This window comes from Schistocerca serialis, chromosome 4 (assembly GCF_023864345.2).
Source record: "Schistocerca serialis cubense isolate TAMUIC-IGC-003099 chromosome 4, iqSchSeri2.2, whole genome shotgun sequence".
In the NCBI taxonomy this organism is placed as follows: Eukaryota; Metazoa; Arthropoda; class Insecta; order Orthoptera; family Acrididae; genus Schistocerca; species Schistocerca serialis.
In genome coordinates, this window is record NC_064641.1 from 233,918,796 (window position 1) to 233,936,039 (window position 17,244).

Below are 17,244 nucleotides of genomic sequence, written 5' to 3' on the forward strand. Positions count from 1 at the left end.
TGTAACGTTCACGAGCGGAAGACGTTGGTGCATGTAACACGTGTCAGAGGTTATTTCTCATGCCACGAAAACATTTCGACGACCTACCTGAATGGTAAGCAGGCATGATTTTTTTACTTCTTTTATGTTCAACTTACTCTCATACTCCAATCATTATGTAACACAACGATCGTGGTTAATATTTCTATAAAATGTAGTCTAGATCACTATCAGTTTTAGTTTTGGTTACTGGTTTCGGTCTATAACACAGTCCTTAGGTCAAAGCTCTGAAATACGTAATATTCACAGTTGGTCATGAATCGCGTACATTTAGCCACTTTAGAAGTAACGTAGCGCGCGGAGAGGCCGCGCGCTTTGAGGCGCCATGCCACGGATTGCGCTCCCTCCTCCCGCTGGAGATTCGAGTCCTCCCTCGGGCGAGGGTGTACGTGTTGTTCTTAGCATAGGTTACTTTAAGTAGTATGTAAGTCTATGGACTTATGACCTCATCAGTTTGGTCCCTTAGGAATTCACACACACAACTAACGTAACAGAGACATAAGCAATGTATTACCCACATGACGTGAGGAGCCAATATGTGGAACTAAGCGGTCGATAAGTTACATGAACTGTAAATAAACTAGCAAAGGCTATGGATTATAAAAGTGAAGCTCCACTCACTGTTTCCGCAATTGATCCGTATAAAAACGATCATAATCCGTATATAACGTCTGAACGTATAGAAAATCCTGATACTGGACTTGAGTACGACACAGAATATTATTTACAATTTGCAAATCGATTTTAAAAAAGTTTAAGAGGCCTATAGCAATAGCCAGACTATTGGAAACTGTCCTGCGTCACGTATTTCACCGAGGCAATAGGCTGCCATAGAACTAGGACAAAAAGTCATTTCTGATGCCAAAGATTGTAGCGCAGGATGCCAACGGTCGCTACGAAGGCGCAAGTTGGCGTGTACTGCTGTCCGAGTTGTGACATCTTCCGCTGGTGCGCCTGCGAAGTAATGTGTCCCGTCTAGAATTCACCGTAAAGCTGTGTCTCGACACTTCCTGTCGACTGCTGTGCTCACACTGGCAGTTCGGACACTACCGGCCGACTGCAGTGGTTGACTCCTACAGCCCACCTAGCGACATGCGCCGGGGCCGACGAGAAATACGGGCCCAGCAAATAAATTGTGACGTCACACTACTCGGCCACACTTCACGAACGCTCGGTTTCGTGCAGGATCCGTGGTAAATCAATGTAAACCTGGAAAGGAACCCATTGAAGGTCTTAATTTTGTCACCTGCGATCGGTAACTTACAGGCATTTGAACAGGCAGTCAAGAATTATTGAAATCATCTGAAACTGCCACCGAGTGAGATCTCAGGTATTAACTTTTGTAAAAGGAAATGGTGTCAAATTTAAATTTTCTTTGTTTTGTATACTTGCTGTAGTGGCCGTTCTTGTCACACAACTGAATATTAGCGTCCCAGCAGAGCTTTTTCTTGAAAAAACTTGTTCTTTAGCTGAAGTCCCGATAATCGCGACGTAACCCGAAATTTTGCGTGATATAAACACAAAAAATTATATTCAAGTTTTCTTGATAGTGCAAAATCCGTTTAAAAAAGATAGCTACTAGTTTCATCAGTGTCTATTGTCGCAATGAAAGTGTAATTAAACGTTTCTAAATCGTATTTAACTAACACATATCTTATTGTTTACTAGTTAGGTTCAAATGGCTCTGAGCACTATGGGACTTAACTACTGAGGTCAGGTCATCAGTGCCCTAGAACTTAGAACTACTTTAACCTAACTAACCTAAGGACATCACACACATCCATGCCCGAGGCAGGATTAGAACCTGCGACCGTAGCGGTCACTCGGTTCCAAACTGACGCGCTTAGAACCGCACGGCCACACCGGCCGGCTACTAGTTAGGCAGACGTGATCTAAGCCTAAATTTTCCGAGTTGTAAACGTTTAAAAACCTGACCAAAAACTCCTGATGACGTAAATTCTCTAAAAGCAAAGTAATTACAAATTCATTCTTCTGTCATTGTATCTCTAAATCAGTACAAAAACAACAACCACCGCAAATAAGACAAAATCATATCATAAAACCTGTACTAAATGGACTATCAGATCATGACATGCAGGTCCTTGTTTTAGATATAAATTCTAAGCAGATTATCAAGACTGCTAAATCTGAGTTGACTGTAAAATGAAGTGAGAAGGACAAATATGTAGTGAGTGTACCTCATCTAAGTAAGGTGGGTGAACGGTGTGTGGCAGCCTGGGAGAGACTGGAGAAAAGGGAGTGGAGTAGCCTCATGAGGGAAGGTGGTCTGCCGGATTGTTGTGGTCATGCGCTTCCTTCCGTCGTAGGTTTGCAAACTGGAGAGTCATCACGCGAATCCCCATTCTCTCTACCTCAATACGTCACAGTGAGTAACTCAGGATGTTTAACGAAGTCATGACGACCCTTCCACAGCTCACCTTGTGATTCATGGCGGCGCAGTGTGCAAAACACGTCTCGCGTGTGTTTATTTTCCACAAAGTGCATTGACACTACATGGAGTAGACATATGAGTTATTAACAATACTAAGGCAAGAAATGCATGTTGTTAAATTATCTGTGAGCAATTGCTCTACATTGTTAGAGGACACATTTATTCTTAGTCACCCTGTATGGCGGTTATATGGTTGTTCCGGGAAAGTCGACTCAGACCACCAACAAATGCTGCTCGCTATTCGGTCTGGAAATAGACTACAGTTCTCAGCATTTCCTATTCAGTTCTCTTATGTGAGTAGAGAAAATAAGTTGGCTGATCTCATGTTTACATAAGGAGTTATTTTCACTTGATTAAGTAAGTACTTATTTACATTTGTTAAGTGAACTTTTGTATAAGACGCTTTCCTTTAAACGACGGCAGAGAAGTATTTAATTTTTAAGTGTTATGTAGTCAGTGACCTATGCACTATTGGTGAGAAAGGGAGTGGATTGATGAATGTGGCATATCGCTGTTGTCTGTTGGTGACAGTATATCGTGAAGGCGTGTCACCGTGTTGTAATCACTTGTGGTGAATTAACGAATGAGCAGAAAGTTACTGCACTTCTCTCACAATTAAATGTGTTACTGATGGACTGCATAAATATCTTTCATTCCAGATTTCCGGCACTTGTAGAGTGGATTGCACTTACTGAAGCCCTTTTACCACTTACCCACGCTATATCTTCCAGGCTGGGTGTGAATACCACTGATGGAATTGTACTGATCATGATCAAGTATAGAAGAGCAAACTGCTGTAGTGCGTTTCTTGACTTATTAAAATATGTGAAGATCCATAACCATCTAGGCTTGTTTCTAACACAGAGAGAGCTGACTGAAGCCTCTGGGCCTCTTCAGATGTTGGGAGAGCTGAGGCTGGGATGATAAATTTTATGCCTGACATGCTGTGAAAAGTATCCCAACCACTGGTAGCGCATAAAACGAAATTATCATTGTCGATTAGATACTGACAGCGTGTTACACTTGGGCAGGCTCTTCAATGTGTCAGACAGTTGACGGCTTCAGCTGTTTAGCTGTTTTACATATCAGCACACTTAATAACTCCCAATAAGTACTAATTTATGACAGTGAAGTTACTTATCTACTCAGATAAGCGAACTGGACAAGAAATGCTGGGCCAGTATTGCTCGTATGTAGACCGAAAATGGAGCACCAGAGTCATGATGGGGTTTTACCTTTCGTGGAACAATGCTACAGCTGCTGTAGTTTTATTAGTCACTCTTATCTCAGTTCCACTTCACTTCCTGCCAATTAGTGTGGCATAGAGACTGGCGATTCACCTGCTTGGTCTCAGTTTTTAGGCCTCAGAGAGCGTCAATAAGAGCAGTCAGCTACTGATATTCTTAAAAATACTAGAGCAACGTTACTGTTACCACATATTATGAACAAAGCAAGGAATTTGAAATGTAACTTGGATTTTATGGACAGAGATGTTAGACTACAACCGTTATACCAAGGATAGCAGTATCTGAAGAGAAGGGGAACTCATAAGATATTAGTTCAATGACAACAAACTTGGACTTAGTATGTAAGACATTGATTTATGCTGCCCTAACCGAATATGTAATCCCCAGATCGTCATACTGGGTGACATATTTCAATTGTTCCCAGACACTGCAATATATATTATACAGCAAGTGCACAATGGTTTAGTTTTATAGCAAACCAGATTATAAATGCATGTACTTGATATGTTCCTTTTGTCCACTTTGAAGTTCTGATGAAATGTCGTCAATGGTTCTTTGATTTCGACAGTTGTATCATTACACTGAATATACATTCAACCAGTTTGCACGGAAGAAACACACAGACATTGGTGCTGAGAGATAAAGGAACATCAGGCAGCAACAGTTTCACTGTTTCTTCAGTTTGCTGGGTCGAGTGAGCCACGTGAACAGCCACCGACTCAGCCTGTGGAGGAGAAACGCCACGACGGCCGCCACAGCCAGTATGAAGGCTATGACGTCGAGCAGCAGCAGCTGCCACCAGTGCAGGTCGAGGGCAGCGCTGCGCAGGTGAGGGGCCCCCTGGTGGCGGATCACGTACTCCACCCACCACACCGCCCTCTGTAGGGACGTGCTCTGGTGCTCCCGGTAGATGGCAGAGAAGTGCTTCATGTTCTCCTGGTAGCTGCAACAGGGAAAGGGAAATGCATTTCGACAAATTATGATAGCAGCCGTACTGGCAAGCAGAACACAGTAAGACTGAGCTGTATAAAACATTTAATCATATACAATCACTGAATATTTATAAACATTGTTTGTGCGTTTTTCCAAATAATGTCGTCATATGTCAATAATAGAATGGTAGGATCAACAAGAGCTTCGAATCAAATGATCACTGATATTTCAGGTATGTAATTGGAGCACAGAGAGTGGTAATGCAACACAACATAAAATTTTGTGTTTTTTAGAGATAGCTCAATGGAGTCACAGTTAGGCAAGAAGTTTTTTGAATGTATTACTTTCAGTATATTGTGAAGAAAGTAACTAGTGCTCCGTTTACTTTAAAGTCCGTCAGCGCTACCTCTGACACTGAAACGTTTAAGCTTGTTCATTTGGCACACATATACCATTATATTTTTCAATAAATCTGTGCAGTCGTAAAATATGTTCTTACACCAGAAAAAGACCATTCAGAATGATATGCAGAGGCACTTCGTGGCGTTCATGCAGGCCATTGTTAATGAATCATAAAATTCAACTATGCCATTCATACACACACCCTTCGTGAAATTTATGGTAAATAATGATGGATCAATCAGAAAGAACTGTCACACTAACTTAGTCAACACAAGACAGCAATAATGATTTCCATTTGCATAGCACTTCTTTAACCATTCTACAGAACGATGTGCAGTATTTTGCAGGATCCACATCAACGTATTTCCAGGAGAACTCAGGACATTCCATACGAAACCCATATTTTCAACAGTCCATTAATCCTGTAGAGGTTTTCCTTGTAGCTTTGTATTGTCGTCTGTTATCCATTTTGCATCCGATTGTGCATATTTATTGTTGGTCTCTTACAGTCATTGTTTCTGGTTTTTAAATTTTTGTATCAGCTCCATGTGTACTATGTAGTGTTTGGCTCCATGATGAAGTAGCTTTGACGCATTACCCTATGGTACCTGACGAAGTACATTAACTTGAATAATATTAAAATATTAGTTACTCTAAACATTCACATGTATCGATCTTCCCACCATGCATTTTGAGAATTGTACCTTCATTCATTAGGTGGAGATTATCGAATATACTTTTTTTCATACGACTCTTGTGAATAATCTGTGGCACTGTCAGACAGCTGAAGACCAAACAGAACGCAGATTCTTGGACTGAATAGATATACAGTAATACAAATATAAATTGTTTCATTGGTTGTATGCTGGTTTTTGAGTCAGTCGTATTTGCATTAAAATCTTACATATACTTTCTACAGAATAAAGTAAGCAAATATTGTGTGTTGGGAATTTACAAGGACAAAGAAAAAATCATAATAACACTGACTACGGTGGTGAATTTATATAAAACTTTAAACATTTTATATAATAGTTGATTTGTTGATTATTGTCATTTTTAAGCGGTCAACCTCAACAAGATATGCGATCATTTAAAAAGAGTACATATTGCAGTTTATACTTGTACTTGTCAATGTAAATACTCCATGTTACACTTTCAAAGTTCCCACGTCAGAATTCTCGACAAGACTGTAAAATTCTCTGCAGTAATTCTACCACCTTATCAGCGGGAATAGTATACACTTTTGAGACGAACTTGGCACGGGTAGTCTAAAGACCTGATGATCCTGGAGACAATGGTAGAGGGATTCCTCGACTTGTGCATCTTGGACGGTATTTTCGCATTAGATGTCCTCTTACACCAGCAGGAAGATGTGGACGATCGGTAAAATTTCAACACAATTAGCTGGGGACTTAATGGAATAGTTGACACTTCAAAAACAGTCCCGGCTAGGACAAAGCTTCATGCAAATGTCTTGGCAGCTGGAAGCCACACACTTGCAGTTACCTCGCATATAACTCGTCTGCAGACTCATGTGTAGTAGAAAGTTTTCGCTTCTATGATCATATCTTTCATTTCTTTCTGTTTTTGCTCTTAATTATCGTACACGCAGTAGCTATGTAACTGATTTAGTTTTTCTGTGATTTCCTCTTATGAAATGCACCAATATACTGGGATAGTTTCTTGATATCAACCAGAGCCAATTTCGTTCCTGCTTTCTTTTCGAATTAAACTAGTGTTCCAGCTCTACAAGGTATCCTGTAACAAATGTAACTCTAATTTTCAAATCTTCATAGCAATAAGGGGCGATTTTTCCTCAAATAAACCTGCTGCTAATATGTATATTCTGACGGAGAAAATCGCAACACAAAAAATTTATGTTGGGTAATGAAATTTTGGGAATACATTAGTATTTAAGTAATTAACATTGCAATATCGCAGGTTAAAGTGAGCACGAGTTACCCCATTTCAAATGCAAAATGCTGGTACATTAATAACTCCTGTAACTGCCAGACGGTTGAATGCAAGCATGTAGATGGGCATGCACTGTGTTGTAAAAGTGCCGGTTGTCAGTTTGCGGCATTTAGTTTGATGCCTCTTGCACATAGTCGGTCAATACAGGGACCGTTAACGATATTTGTGATGACGCTAGAGCTGTCGTCCGATTAAGTTCCATAAATGCTGGACTGGATACAGATCTGGTGACTGAGCATGCCAAGGCAACATATACACATGCTGCAGAGCATGTTGGGTTGCAACAGCGGTATGTGGGCGTTGGGAACAACCCCTACAATGCTATCCATGAATGGCAGCACATCAGGTGAAATCACCAGACTGACCTACGAACTTGCAATCCCGGTGCCTGGGGGGAGATCGCCTTCTGTCATACGAAATTGCACCCTGGCCCTTAACTTCAGGTCCAGTATGTTTAGCAGGCAGGCCCTCAACTCTGCTCATCCTAACCTCCAAACGCCCATCATCGGCACCGAGACAGAAACAGCTTTCATCAGAAAACACAACAGACTTCCACCCTGTCCTCCATTGATCTCTCGTTTGACACCACTGAAATCGAAAATGGCGGTTGTTTGGGATCCGTGAAATGCACGCTCAGGGTCTCTGGCTCAGAGCTGTGCTTGTAGTAACCGATTTGTAGCGGTTCGCTGTGTTATTGCGGTGCTAAACGCTGCTCAAATTGCTGCTGCAGATGCAGTACAATGCGCCAGAGCCATACGGCCAACACTATTGTCTTCCCTCTCAGTAGTTCCAAGTGGCCTGATCATCTTGCGACCATGTATTCCCTTGACCATCGATGCCAGAAATCAGTCAGGAGACTGCAGGTCTTTCTGCAGTATCGCAGAAGGAACATCCTACTTCTCGTAGCCTTGTTCCTGTTCAAACCCACTGACGTGTTGATAAAGGCTTCTTTGTCGCTTTAAAGGCGTTCTTGACTAACATCAACTCACCGTGTCCAATCAAATGTAGCTATATAGATATTCGCAGTGCAATCAGTATCAGTAAAACAGAAAGACGTTCTTGACAACCTTTGACAGTACTGATGCCCTCGGATATCTCAACCCATCTCTCAGGACATTTAGGGGCTTCTTTTCTATTGTACATGATCGCACCCGTTTCAAGCGTAGCGCAACCGTAATTTTTGCTCTGGTAGACAGGTTCGAGCCCCTAGGAATTATTCAAAATAATTCGACGAAATTTGAATGTGATACAAAGTAACGTGAATAAAATGGCGAAGTGTCTAAGACCCTGCAGTTTATCTGCATCGTTGGTGCCACCCACGCAACTTTGTTGCGCACATTTCAGTTTTACTTGAAAAACTTCGACACCATTCCAGCCTCGAGGCTTGTCTAGAGCAAAGCCACCCAAAGGGTGTCGAACGCGTTGCCTAGCCCGGACATCCTAGAAAGGGATGGTTTAATTGACGCCATTTATGCCACCCACTGAGGCTTTTTCATGTCGATTGTGAGCGGCGGTGAGTCCGAAACGCTTACCTCAGCCACCCATGAGATAACTGTGTGATTCCTACGTTGGCTGTCGCGGTTCTGGCCTCCATCGTAAAGACGTCGAAAGAGGGGGTGAAATGTGGGTAACGCGCCTGTGACGAGCTTATCGTGGACACATCTACGGTGGGGTTTGGCAGAACTATCGTAAACTTTGGTGCCAAACTGACATTTCTAACCCATCTTGCAACTCATATGAACTTCTGAGCTGTGGTTTTGTTTCGTGTATTTCGACACCTTTATGTTTAAAGCGTATCGGATCCCGAGGGTGATGTTGGAGGGATCCACGCTTTTTCACGAATATAGAAGATCGTTGCAGTCACCTTTGAGGCAAATTTCAAAGTTACGTGTCGCAATGGGAGTCAATTACGCGGTTTAGAAAAAGTTATCCTGTAACTCTGTTGCCAGTTGTATGAAATTTGTATGGAGATAAACGGCTAATTAGGAAGCTGTGCTCAGATGAGAAATACACGGAAACAACACCAGTCCCATAACCAGAGATTACCCTTTTTATCCTTGAGTTCCCATTATTTAATTTACACGTCAGAGGGTGAGAAATAGCGGCTACTGATGCTATAGTGCTGGCTCACCAATGTGAGTTCACGCTGGCTGATCAACACAATTCCAAAAGCTGAGGGAACATCATAGATTAAGATTTGATAGTAACAGTTTACGAGAGCAGCAACTGTAACTAGATTCGTAAAACTACTGTAAGCTACAATAGACTATCGCAATTGAACGTAGCCATCGTAGTTTTCCTAGTAGATTTGGGCAGTTAAGATTCTACCCACGTTAACTGGACGTTATGTTTGTTGCGTACATATCGAACGTTACGTCATTTCGATCACTTTCCTCACCTATGCGGTCTGTATCTTGCTAGATTCGCCGGGAGCTTTCAACCGTCTGGAAATTGAGTGAAGATGTATAAAGGGCCGCATGACATATGGCACATTAGAACGCGGCCAGCGTTCTTCAGCATGCGTCATCATTCGGAAGGGTGGTCAAGGTCTGTCGAAAGCAAAACAAAAGCCAAGAGTAAGCACGGCGAACCGTATATCATAATGCAGTGACTACTCGTCTACGAGATAACTTCCAGAAGCGTGGACTGTGTCTACAAGCTATCAAGTGTGTGAATCAGGAACCTTTACAAAAATGAGGAAAAATTTCGAGAACCACTACTGAAACGCCGGCCAGTGTGGCCGAGCAGTTCTGGGCGCTTCAGTCCTGAACCGTGCGACCGCTAGGGGACTGATGACCTCAGATGTTAAGTCCCATAGTGCTCAGAGCCATTTTTGAACTTGTGAAACACCTGATGAAACGTCGATGTTTACCGTGCCTTTGACCTCACCTCATAACTAGGTTGGTCTCTCGAACGACACGTCAGTTTCGTCAAGCACTTCCAGAACAGTTTCTGGCACAGATGTAAAAGCAGTCGTCTTTACTTCAGCAGCCTCGTTATCAGTGATAGAGGCCACAACACTGGATGATGGATGAAAGCTTTCCATTTAATTCGTCCTGGCTACGAGCCACTTAACCACCATGTTATGAGTATAACTTCACTCAAGCTTTTGTCATGGAGAACATTAAACGATCAAATGCTCTCACTTTAATTTCTGATGGCTGAATAGATGCGTCTTACACCAAGGGTTTAATTTCGTTGTCACGACACCAGAACTCATTTTCTCCAACAGTATACGTCCTGGTGAGTGAAGAGAAACGGGAATTCAAGAGATAAGGACGAAAAGTTCATAGGAGTGATCAGTGGTATTGCAAGAAATACGCAGGGTGCCTGGAGAATAGTGGATGAAATTTGCAGGCATGTAATATGTATAGGATGATCTGCTCATACCATCAGTCTCCTCATAAAAGACATCACTGCTTTAGCTGTATTCAAGATCAGTAAGAAAATAATCAAAGCATTCAAATTCAGCCACGTATCTCATGCTTTGCTGGAATCGAAACAAAAAGGAAGTCTGCTGTATCTTTCAGACTTTCCTCATAAACTCGCTAGAGCTTTAAAAAGTCCTGAGAGGCTGCCAAAGAAAAAAGATACTATTGTAGAATCCATTATTTCCACTTCACTTCGTTTCGATAACACAGTAAGAAGTGCTGTGTTGAAGGAGGACACATGAGGCTAACTTCAACAAGCAAGTAGCTTATTACGACCAGTGTCTACTGCCATCACCCACCTTGTGGCAGACAATGCCCTGTTGTCCGACGTGCATCATCATTTTATTAACGTTGCTGTAGAGGTGTATCTTCTAAAAAACAATATCTCAATGTTGTCCCCAGAAGACTATGTATTGTATCTGATGTTGTGTCGGTAGCTGGGCCGACACCGTGAAGTTGAGATGGCTGAAAAGGCAAGCTAGACTAACGCAGACGGGCGTGATGTACTGGAACAGGATACGTAATTAATGTTAGGAAGAAAAGTACGGAGCAGGATTAATACTTATCTTTAATATCATTGTGGTACATCGATCTTGACGATACACAGGAGACTTTAAGTTCAATCACTGTATGGCTAATGCGCCTTGCTAGTTCGTAGCCATTAACTTAGCTGATGGCTATTCTGTCTCTCGGCTAATGAGAGAGAAAGGCTTCGTACATCTGGTCGGTAGCTAGGTTCTCGTACAACTGGGGCGAGTGCTAGGTTCTCGTACAACTGGGCGGTAGCTAGGTTCTCGTACAACTGGGGCGAGTGCTCTCTCGTATCACGAGACCTGCCTTGGTGGTGGCGCTAGGTCTGCGATTACACAGTGGCGACACGCGGGTCCGACATGTACTAAATGGACCGCGGCCGATTTAAGCTACCACCTAGCAAGTGTGGTGTCTGGCGGTGACACCACATTCCTCCCCCGCAAATCGGCGAACGGTCGTGTGATAAGGCTTCCGCCCGCCGTGGGGAGGACCACATGTTGACGTATGCGATGAGGTGGGGAGCCTAACAACAGGCGAGGCTATGCCACCCGCACCCGGCCATTCGGTCCGAGGGGAGCTAGGAAACGCCTGAAAAACTAGTCCAGGGTGCACGTCAACATGCGGTGTATGCGCCCGTAAAGAGACAGGAGGGACCGAAGGATCAACCTCCATTGCGTCGGGGTAGCCGACGCGCGATGACGTCATGTGGTCCGGAGCGGGCGGGAGTTCCATGGCGGAGGACAGCTGGTCACGGGAAGCGATCGGCGGCGCGTGACCCTGGGAGGCGCTTGGCGGCTGCAACGAAGCGTCGAATGCGGGCGGCGCCGGCGGGAGAACAAGCGGCGGCGGCGGCGGCTGTTGCTGCTGCGGCGGCGGCGGCGCGTCGCCATGGGGCAAAATGGAAGGCATCGTCGGTAACACCTGGGGATGAGGCGAGCCAGTAGATGGGTCCCCAGGGCGCTGACCGGACGGCACCGTCGCTGAAAGCAGACGGGGAGCGGCAGAACCCGAGCGACGACAGAGGCGCAGCTGATTGAGATGCCGACGCACCTCACCAGAGGCCCCCAAAACCAAATACATCGCGCGGCCGAGGCAGCGAAGAATGCGCCCTGCGAGCCAACGCCGTGAACCTCGATAGTGGCGATAAAATACAACGTCGCCTGGAGCAAAAGCAGGAGTCTGCCGCTGCACAGGAACCTGATGCGGCGGATGCAGCAAAGACATCAAGGTGCGATGAGGACGACCGTGGAGCAACTCAGCCGGCGAGCGACCATCTCGGGGCTGAGAGCGATACGAAGACAAAAAGAGCAACAATGCGTCCTCCCGAGAATGCGACTCTTTCAATTTCAACATATGTGACTTGAAAGTCCGGACCAATCGTTCAGCGGCACCGTTAGACTGAGGCGAAAACGGCGCGGATGTCAGATGTTGAATACCATTGGCCTGGCAGAATGACTGAAATTCTGCGGACATGAATGGTGGGCCATTGTCGGAAACAATAGTCTGTGGCAGACCTTCAATGCAAAAAATAGCAGACAACGCTTGGATGGTGGCGGAGGACGTCGTGGAAGACATCCGGGCAACAAAAGGAAAATTACTGAAGGCGTCGACCAGAACCAACCATCGAGCATTCCAGAATGGACCAGCAAAATCAATGTGCAAGCGTTGCCAAGGGGAAGTGGCTTTTGGCCACGCAAAGACCTTCCGCGGCGGTGCGGACTGTTGTTCGGCACACGCCGGGCACGAAGAACACATATTCGTAATCGCAGCATCGATTCCGAACCAAGTACAGTGCTGACGAGCAAGTTGTTTCGTTCGCACTATACCCCAATGTCCTTGGTGAAGAAGCCGTAAAACAGAGGACTGTAACGAACGTGGGACCACGACTCTGGACTGATCATTATCAGAACGCAACAACAAAACACCACGTCGAACAAAAAGTCTCTCCTTGTGAGCAAAAAATCGGCGAACCAACGGATCCTCGATCCGAGACTTTGACAAAGGCCATTGCGTAGCAACAAAACGTAAAACAGTAGCAAGGACAGGGTCAGCAGCTGTGGCTGTAGCGACACGACGAAAATCAATCGGAAACGATTCGACCACTTCATCGGTTTCCGAATCAATGAACATGCAAGCAAGTTCGGAAGAATCGAATGCTTTATCCTCAGCAACAGGCAAACGGGACAACGCATCGGCGTTTCCGTGCTTAGCAGTGGACCGATACAAGATATCGTAGCGGTACTGCGAGAGGAAAATAGACCAGCGAATGAATTTCTGCGCTGTACGTGGAGGTACAGGCTTGGTCGGATGAAAAAGCGATGTCAAAGGTTTGTGGTCTGTGATGATGGTAAAGTGACGACCATACAAGAAATCATGGAACTTAGTAACACCAAACACGAGAGCCAAAGCTTCTTTCTCTATCTGTGAATAATTTCTTTGCGCAGACGAGAGCAATTTGGACGCAAAGGCAATAGGGCGATCATGGGAGCCAACTTTGTGCGCAAGCACAGCACCGATCCCGAAATCCGATGCATCTACCATCAACAAAAGGGGTTTCTGGGGAGCGAATGGCGTAAGGCAAGTATTAGAAAGCAACGCCGATTTCAACTGGCGAAAGGCGCGTTCGCATTCCGTCGTCCAGAGAAACGGAACACCTGTACGGCGTAAGCGAGGAAGCGGAGCTGAAATGAAAGAGGCATTGCGCACATTCACTCACACCTTGTGATTCTACATTGTGCAATGTTCTTGCGACCTCATCACGCAATGCGTGGGGAACATTGCGCGCCCTGAAAAATTTCGGTTGCGCGTTTACCTTCAGTTCTAAATGTACTTCATAGTTTTTAGCGCAACCTAAGCCCGGTGCAAAAATATCTGCAAATTCGTCACATAAGCGAGAAACACCGTGTGAAGGCACAGTCTGATTCACTGAGAGGACCTGATTTACAATAGACATGTTAAACAACTGAAACAACTCTAGACCAAACAAGTTCACTGCAGAAGAAGAACGAAGAACGTAAAATGACACAAGTTTTGTTTGTCCCTTGTATGTTGCAAGAAGGCTGCACTGTCCTAACACAGGAATTTTCTGTCCGGAATATGTAGTTAGCTTAACATTTGCGGAACGCAACGGAGGTTTGCCCAGTTGTTTGTACGTGTCATGATTGAGCAATGAAACTGCAGCTCCGGTATCGAGCTGGAATGGTATCACTTTGCCTTCAAAGTCTAAGTCCACAAAAAGTTTATTGTTCTGCTGACGACAAGAGCGACTGTTTTGTGCAATTTGAACAGACACTGGTACAGAATCACTTGCTAATTGACGTGATTTCCGGCGACGTCGACGCACAGTTTTTGTGGGACGATCACAGTTACTGTTAGAGAAAGTGTCACTGGACGAAGTGGAATTAACGACATGAATGTCCATAGGCGAAGGTCCACGAGCCTGAGTGTCCTTGGTTCGATTCCGGCGCGAAGCAAAGGGCCTGGAATGATTGTGATTGTCTGATCTGAGCTTTTTCTGGCAAACACTTTGAACATGTCCTTTCTTATTGCAGAAAAAGCAAATAGCTCGGCGTGACGGGCAATGTTCACGCGAATGTCTAGTAGCACACCGCGGGCATGATTTCACTGCATTTGTGTGCTGGCGCGGCACACCTGGCTTAGCACGCGGCGGCCGCTGTGTCGACGTGCGCAAGGCCCGGTTACCGGGCCGCGCAGCGCGTCCAGCGGGCCGGTTAATGTTACACACGGCTGGCGAAGTTTCAAAAGATTCCTGAGCACAGTCAAGTGTGTCCTGTCTATCCAATATGTCTATCACTTGTTGAAGGGAGGGATTAACTAGTTTCAAAATTTGCTCCCGTATGCGAACATCAGAAACGTTCTGTGCAATTGCATCACGCACCATTGTATCTGAATAAGAAAGACCACAGTCACATTCAAAGGCACAGTCCCTAGTAAGTCCTTGCAATGTTGCTACCCACTCCCTATTAGTTTGACCGGCCGTACGTTTTGTACGAAAGAACGTATACCGTTTTGCAACCACATTAACTGTTTCTTTGAAATAGGCATCTAATGCAGACAAAATTTCCTCGTAGGACAGAGTTGCTACGTCGCGTCGGGGAAACAATTTCACTATCACACGGTATGTGGACACACCGACACAAGAAAGCAAAAACGGCTGCCGCTCTTTACCTTGAATTCTGTAGGCTGCTAGATGAAAGCTGAACTGGCGAGACCACTCGTGCCAGGTCTCATCGGCTGCCACGTATGGTCGAAAGGGAGGTGCAACAGCGTTTAGTGGCAGCGGTAGCGAAGAAGCGGCGGCGGCCGCATCGGTTTGAATGGCACGTTGACTCTGGACGAGCTGTCCAAGGGCATCCAGTAACGCCTGCGTCTGCTGATTCTGCAAGCGATAAAATTCGGACAGTACATCTGGAGAATGTGGCGAAGCCATGACACAATTAAATGTAAGCAATCAGAAAGAACTCTTTTATCTCGTCGCCAATGTTGTGTCGGTAGCTGGGCCGACACCGTGAAGTTGAGATGGCTGAAAAGGCAAGCTAGACTAACGCAGACGGGCGTGATGTACTGGAACAGGATACGTAATTAATGCTAGGAAGAAAAGTACGGAGCAGGATTAATACTTATCTTTAATATCATTGTGGTACATCGATCTTGACGATACACAGGAGACTTTAAGTTCAATCACTGTATGGCTAATGCGCCTTGCTAGTTCGTAGCCATTAACTTAGCTGATGGCTATTCTGTCTCTCGGCTAATGAGAGAGAAAGGCTTCGTACATCTGGTCGGTAGCTAGGTTCTCGTACAACTGGGGCGAGTGCTAGGTTCTCGTACAACTGGGCGGTAGCTAGGTTCTCGTACAACTGGGGCGAGTGCTCTCTCGTATCACGAGACCTGCCTTGGTGGTGGCGCTAGGTCTGCGATTACACAGTGGCGACACGCGGGTCCGACATGTACTAAATGGACCGCGGCCGATTTAAGCTACCACCTAGCAAGTGTGGTGTCTGGCGGTGACACCACATCTGAAATTACAGACACAACAAAATCAAGCTGCCAGCCTATCCAGGCGGCGGCGAATCTTTTAGTTCCACAGTAAAAAGGCCCTAGCCTCATTGATGAATATGAAAGCCTTGCAGTACAGTTCATCAGCTTTATGCGTCCATTGTTAGCATTTGAAATGTTGCTGAATTTAGAGTTTGCGATGGTTTCTTCTCCACTGATGGTGTGCGAGATGTTACTTAACATGTCTCGCCCTCACCTAGAGGAAAGGACTGGGTAGGTGTCAGTCACTGATGTAACTCGGCGGCAAACTTCTCAGTGCACCACCATCAACAGCTGGAAGCTAGCGCCATTAGTCGGCACATGGAACAATGTGCAGACAAATAAGATACAATCTTTTTCCTACACCAACCGAAACAATAGATTCCGTCAGGTGGAACTTACGTTGTATGGACGACAATAATACTATGTCTCCAAAAAATTCAGGAGACTCCACTGAGTATACTACAGTTGAGATGGAAGATGCTGATAGTGATATGGAGCAGGATTATTCTAAACCACAGCGACCAAAGTCATTACCACAAGCAATATTGTTTGTTATCATTACTTTCGAATTTCTCATTAATTTTCCTATTTAGTTGTATTTTGTGTTGAAAAATATTCTATAAATTCGAATTACTTTCGCGAAGATGTCGGAAAAAACTACTGTCATATGACTGGAAAGAAACAATGTTAATTATACTACATTTGCAGGTAAAGAAAGTAACATTCATGTGCCATTCTCACAGTATTATTCCACATTTCTTTTACCTCATATCATGAAATGTATTTCTACCTATCTCTAATTTCGTCCAACTCCAAGTATGCAAAACTGTAACGTTTCTGTTCTACATAGTTATCCTATTAGGTACTATGATAGAGCGCAACTCCAGCCATATCACTAACGTCGATTAGTAGTAGGATTTTGGAACATGTACTGTGCTCTAACAGGAATTACTTCGAAGAAAACGTTTTATTGACAAACAGCCAACACAGATTCAGAATATATAGTTCTGAAACGCAAGTAGCTCTTTATTCGCAAAAAGTAATGAGTGATATACACGGAGATCGTCAAAAATTTATACTGAATTTTTAGATTTCCAGAGGACTTTTGATACCGTTTCTCACAAGCTTGTTTGCAGTCGATGCTGTAATTTACCGTCTTTATCATATGATCAAA

The 17,244-nt window shown here is 44.5% G+C and overlaps 1 protein-coding gene across 1 annotated transcript in view; it reads right to left on the reverse strand.

Moving 5' to 3' along the window:
* Nucleotides 1–4,404: 4,404 nt before the first annotated feature.
* Nucleotides 4,405–17,244, reverse strand: part of LOC126474371 (UDP-glycosyltransferase UGT5-like) — a 59,031-nt gene continuing 46,191 nt past the window's right edge. Inside the window, exon 4 of the mRNA XM_050101837.1 lies at nt 4,405–4,681. Coding sequence (XP_049957794.1) covers nt 4,405–4,681 — 277 coding nt within the window. The remainder of the gene's footprint in view (nt 4,682–17,244) is intronic.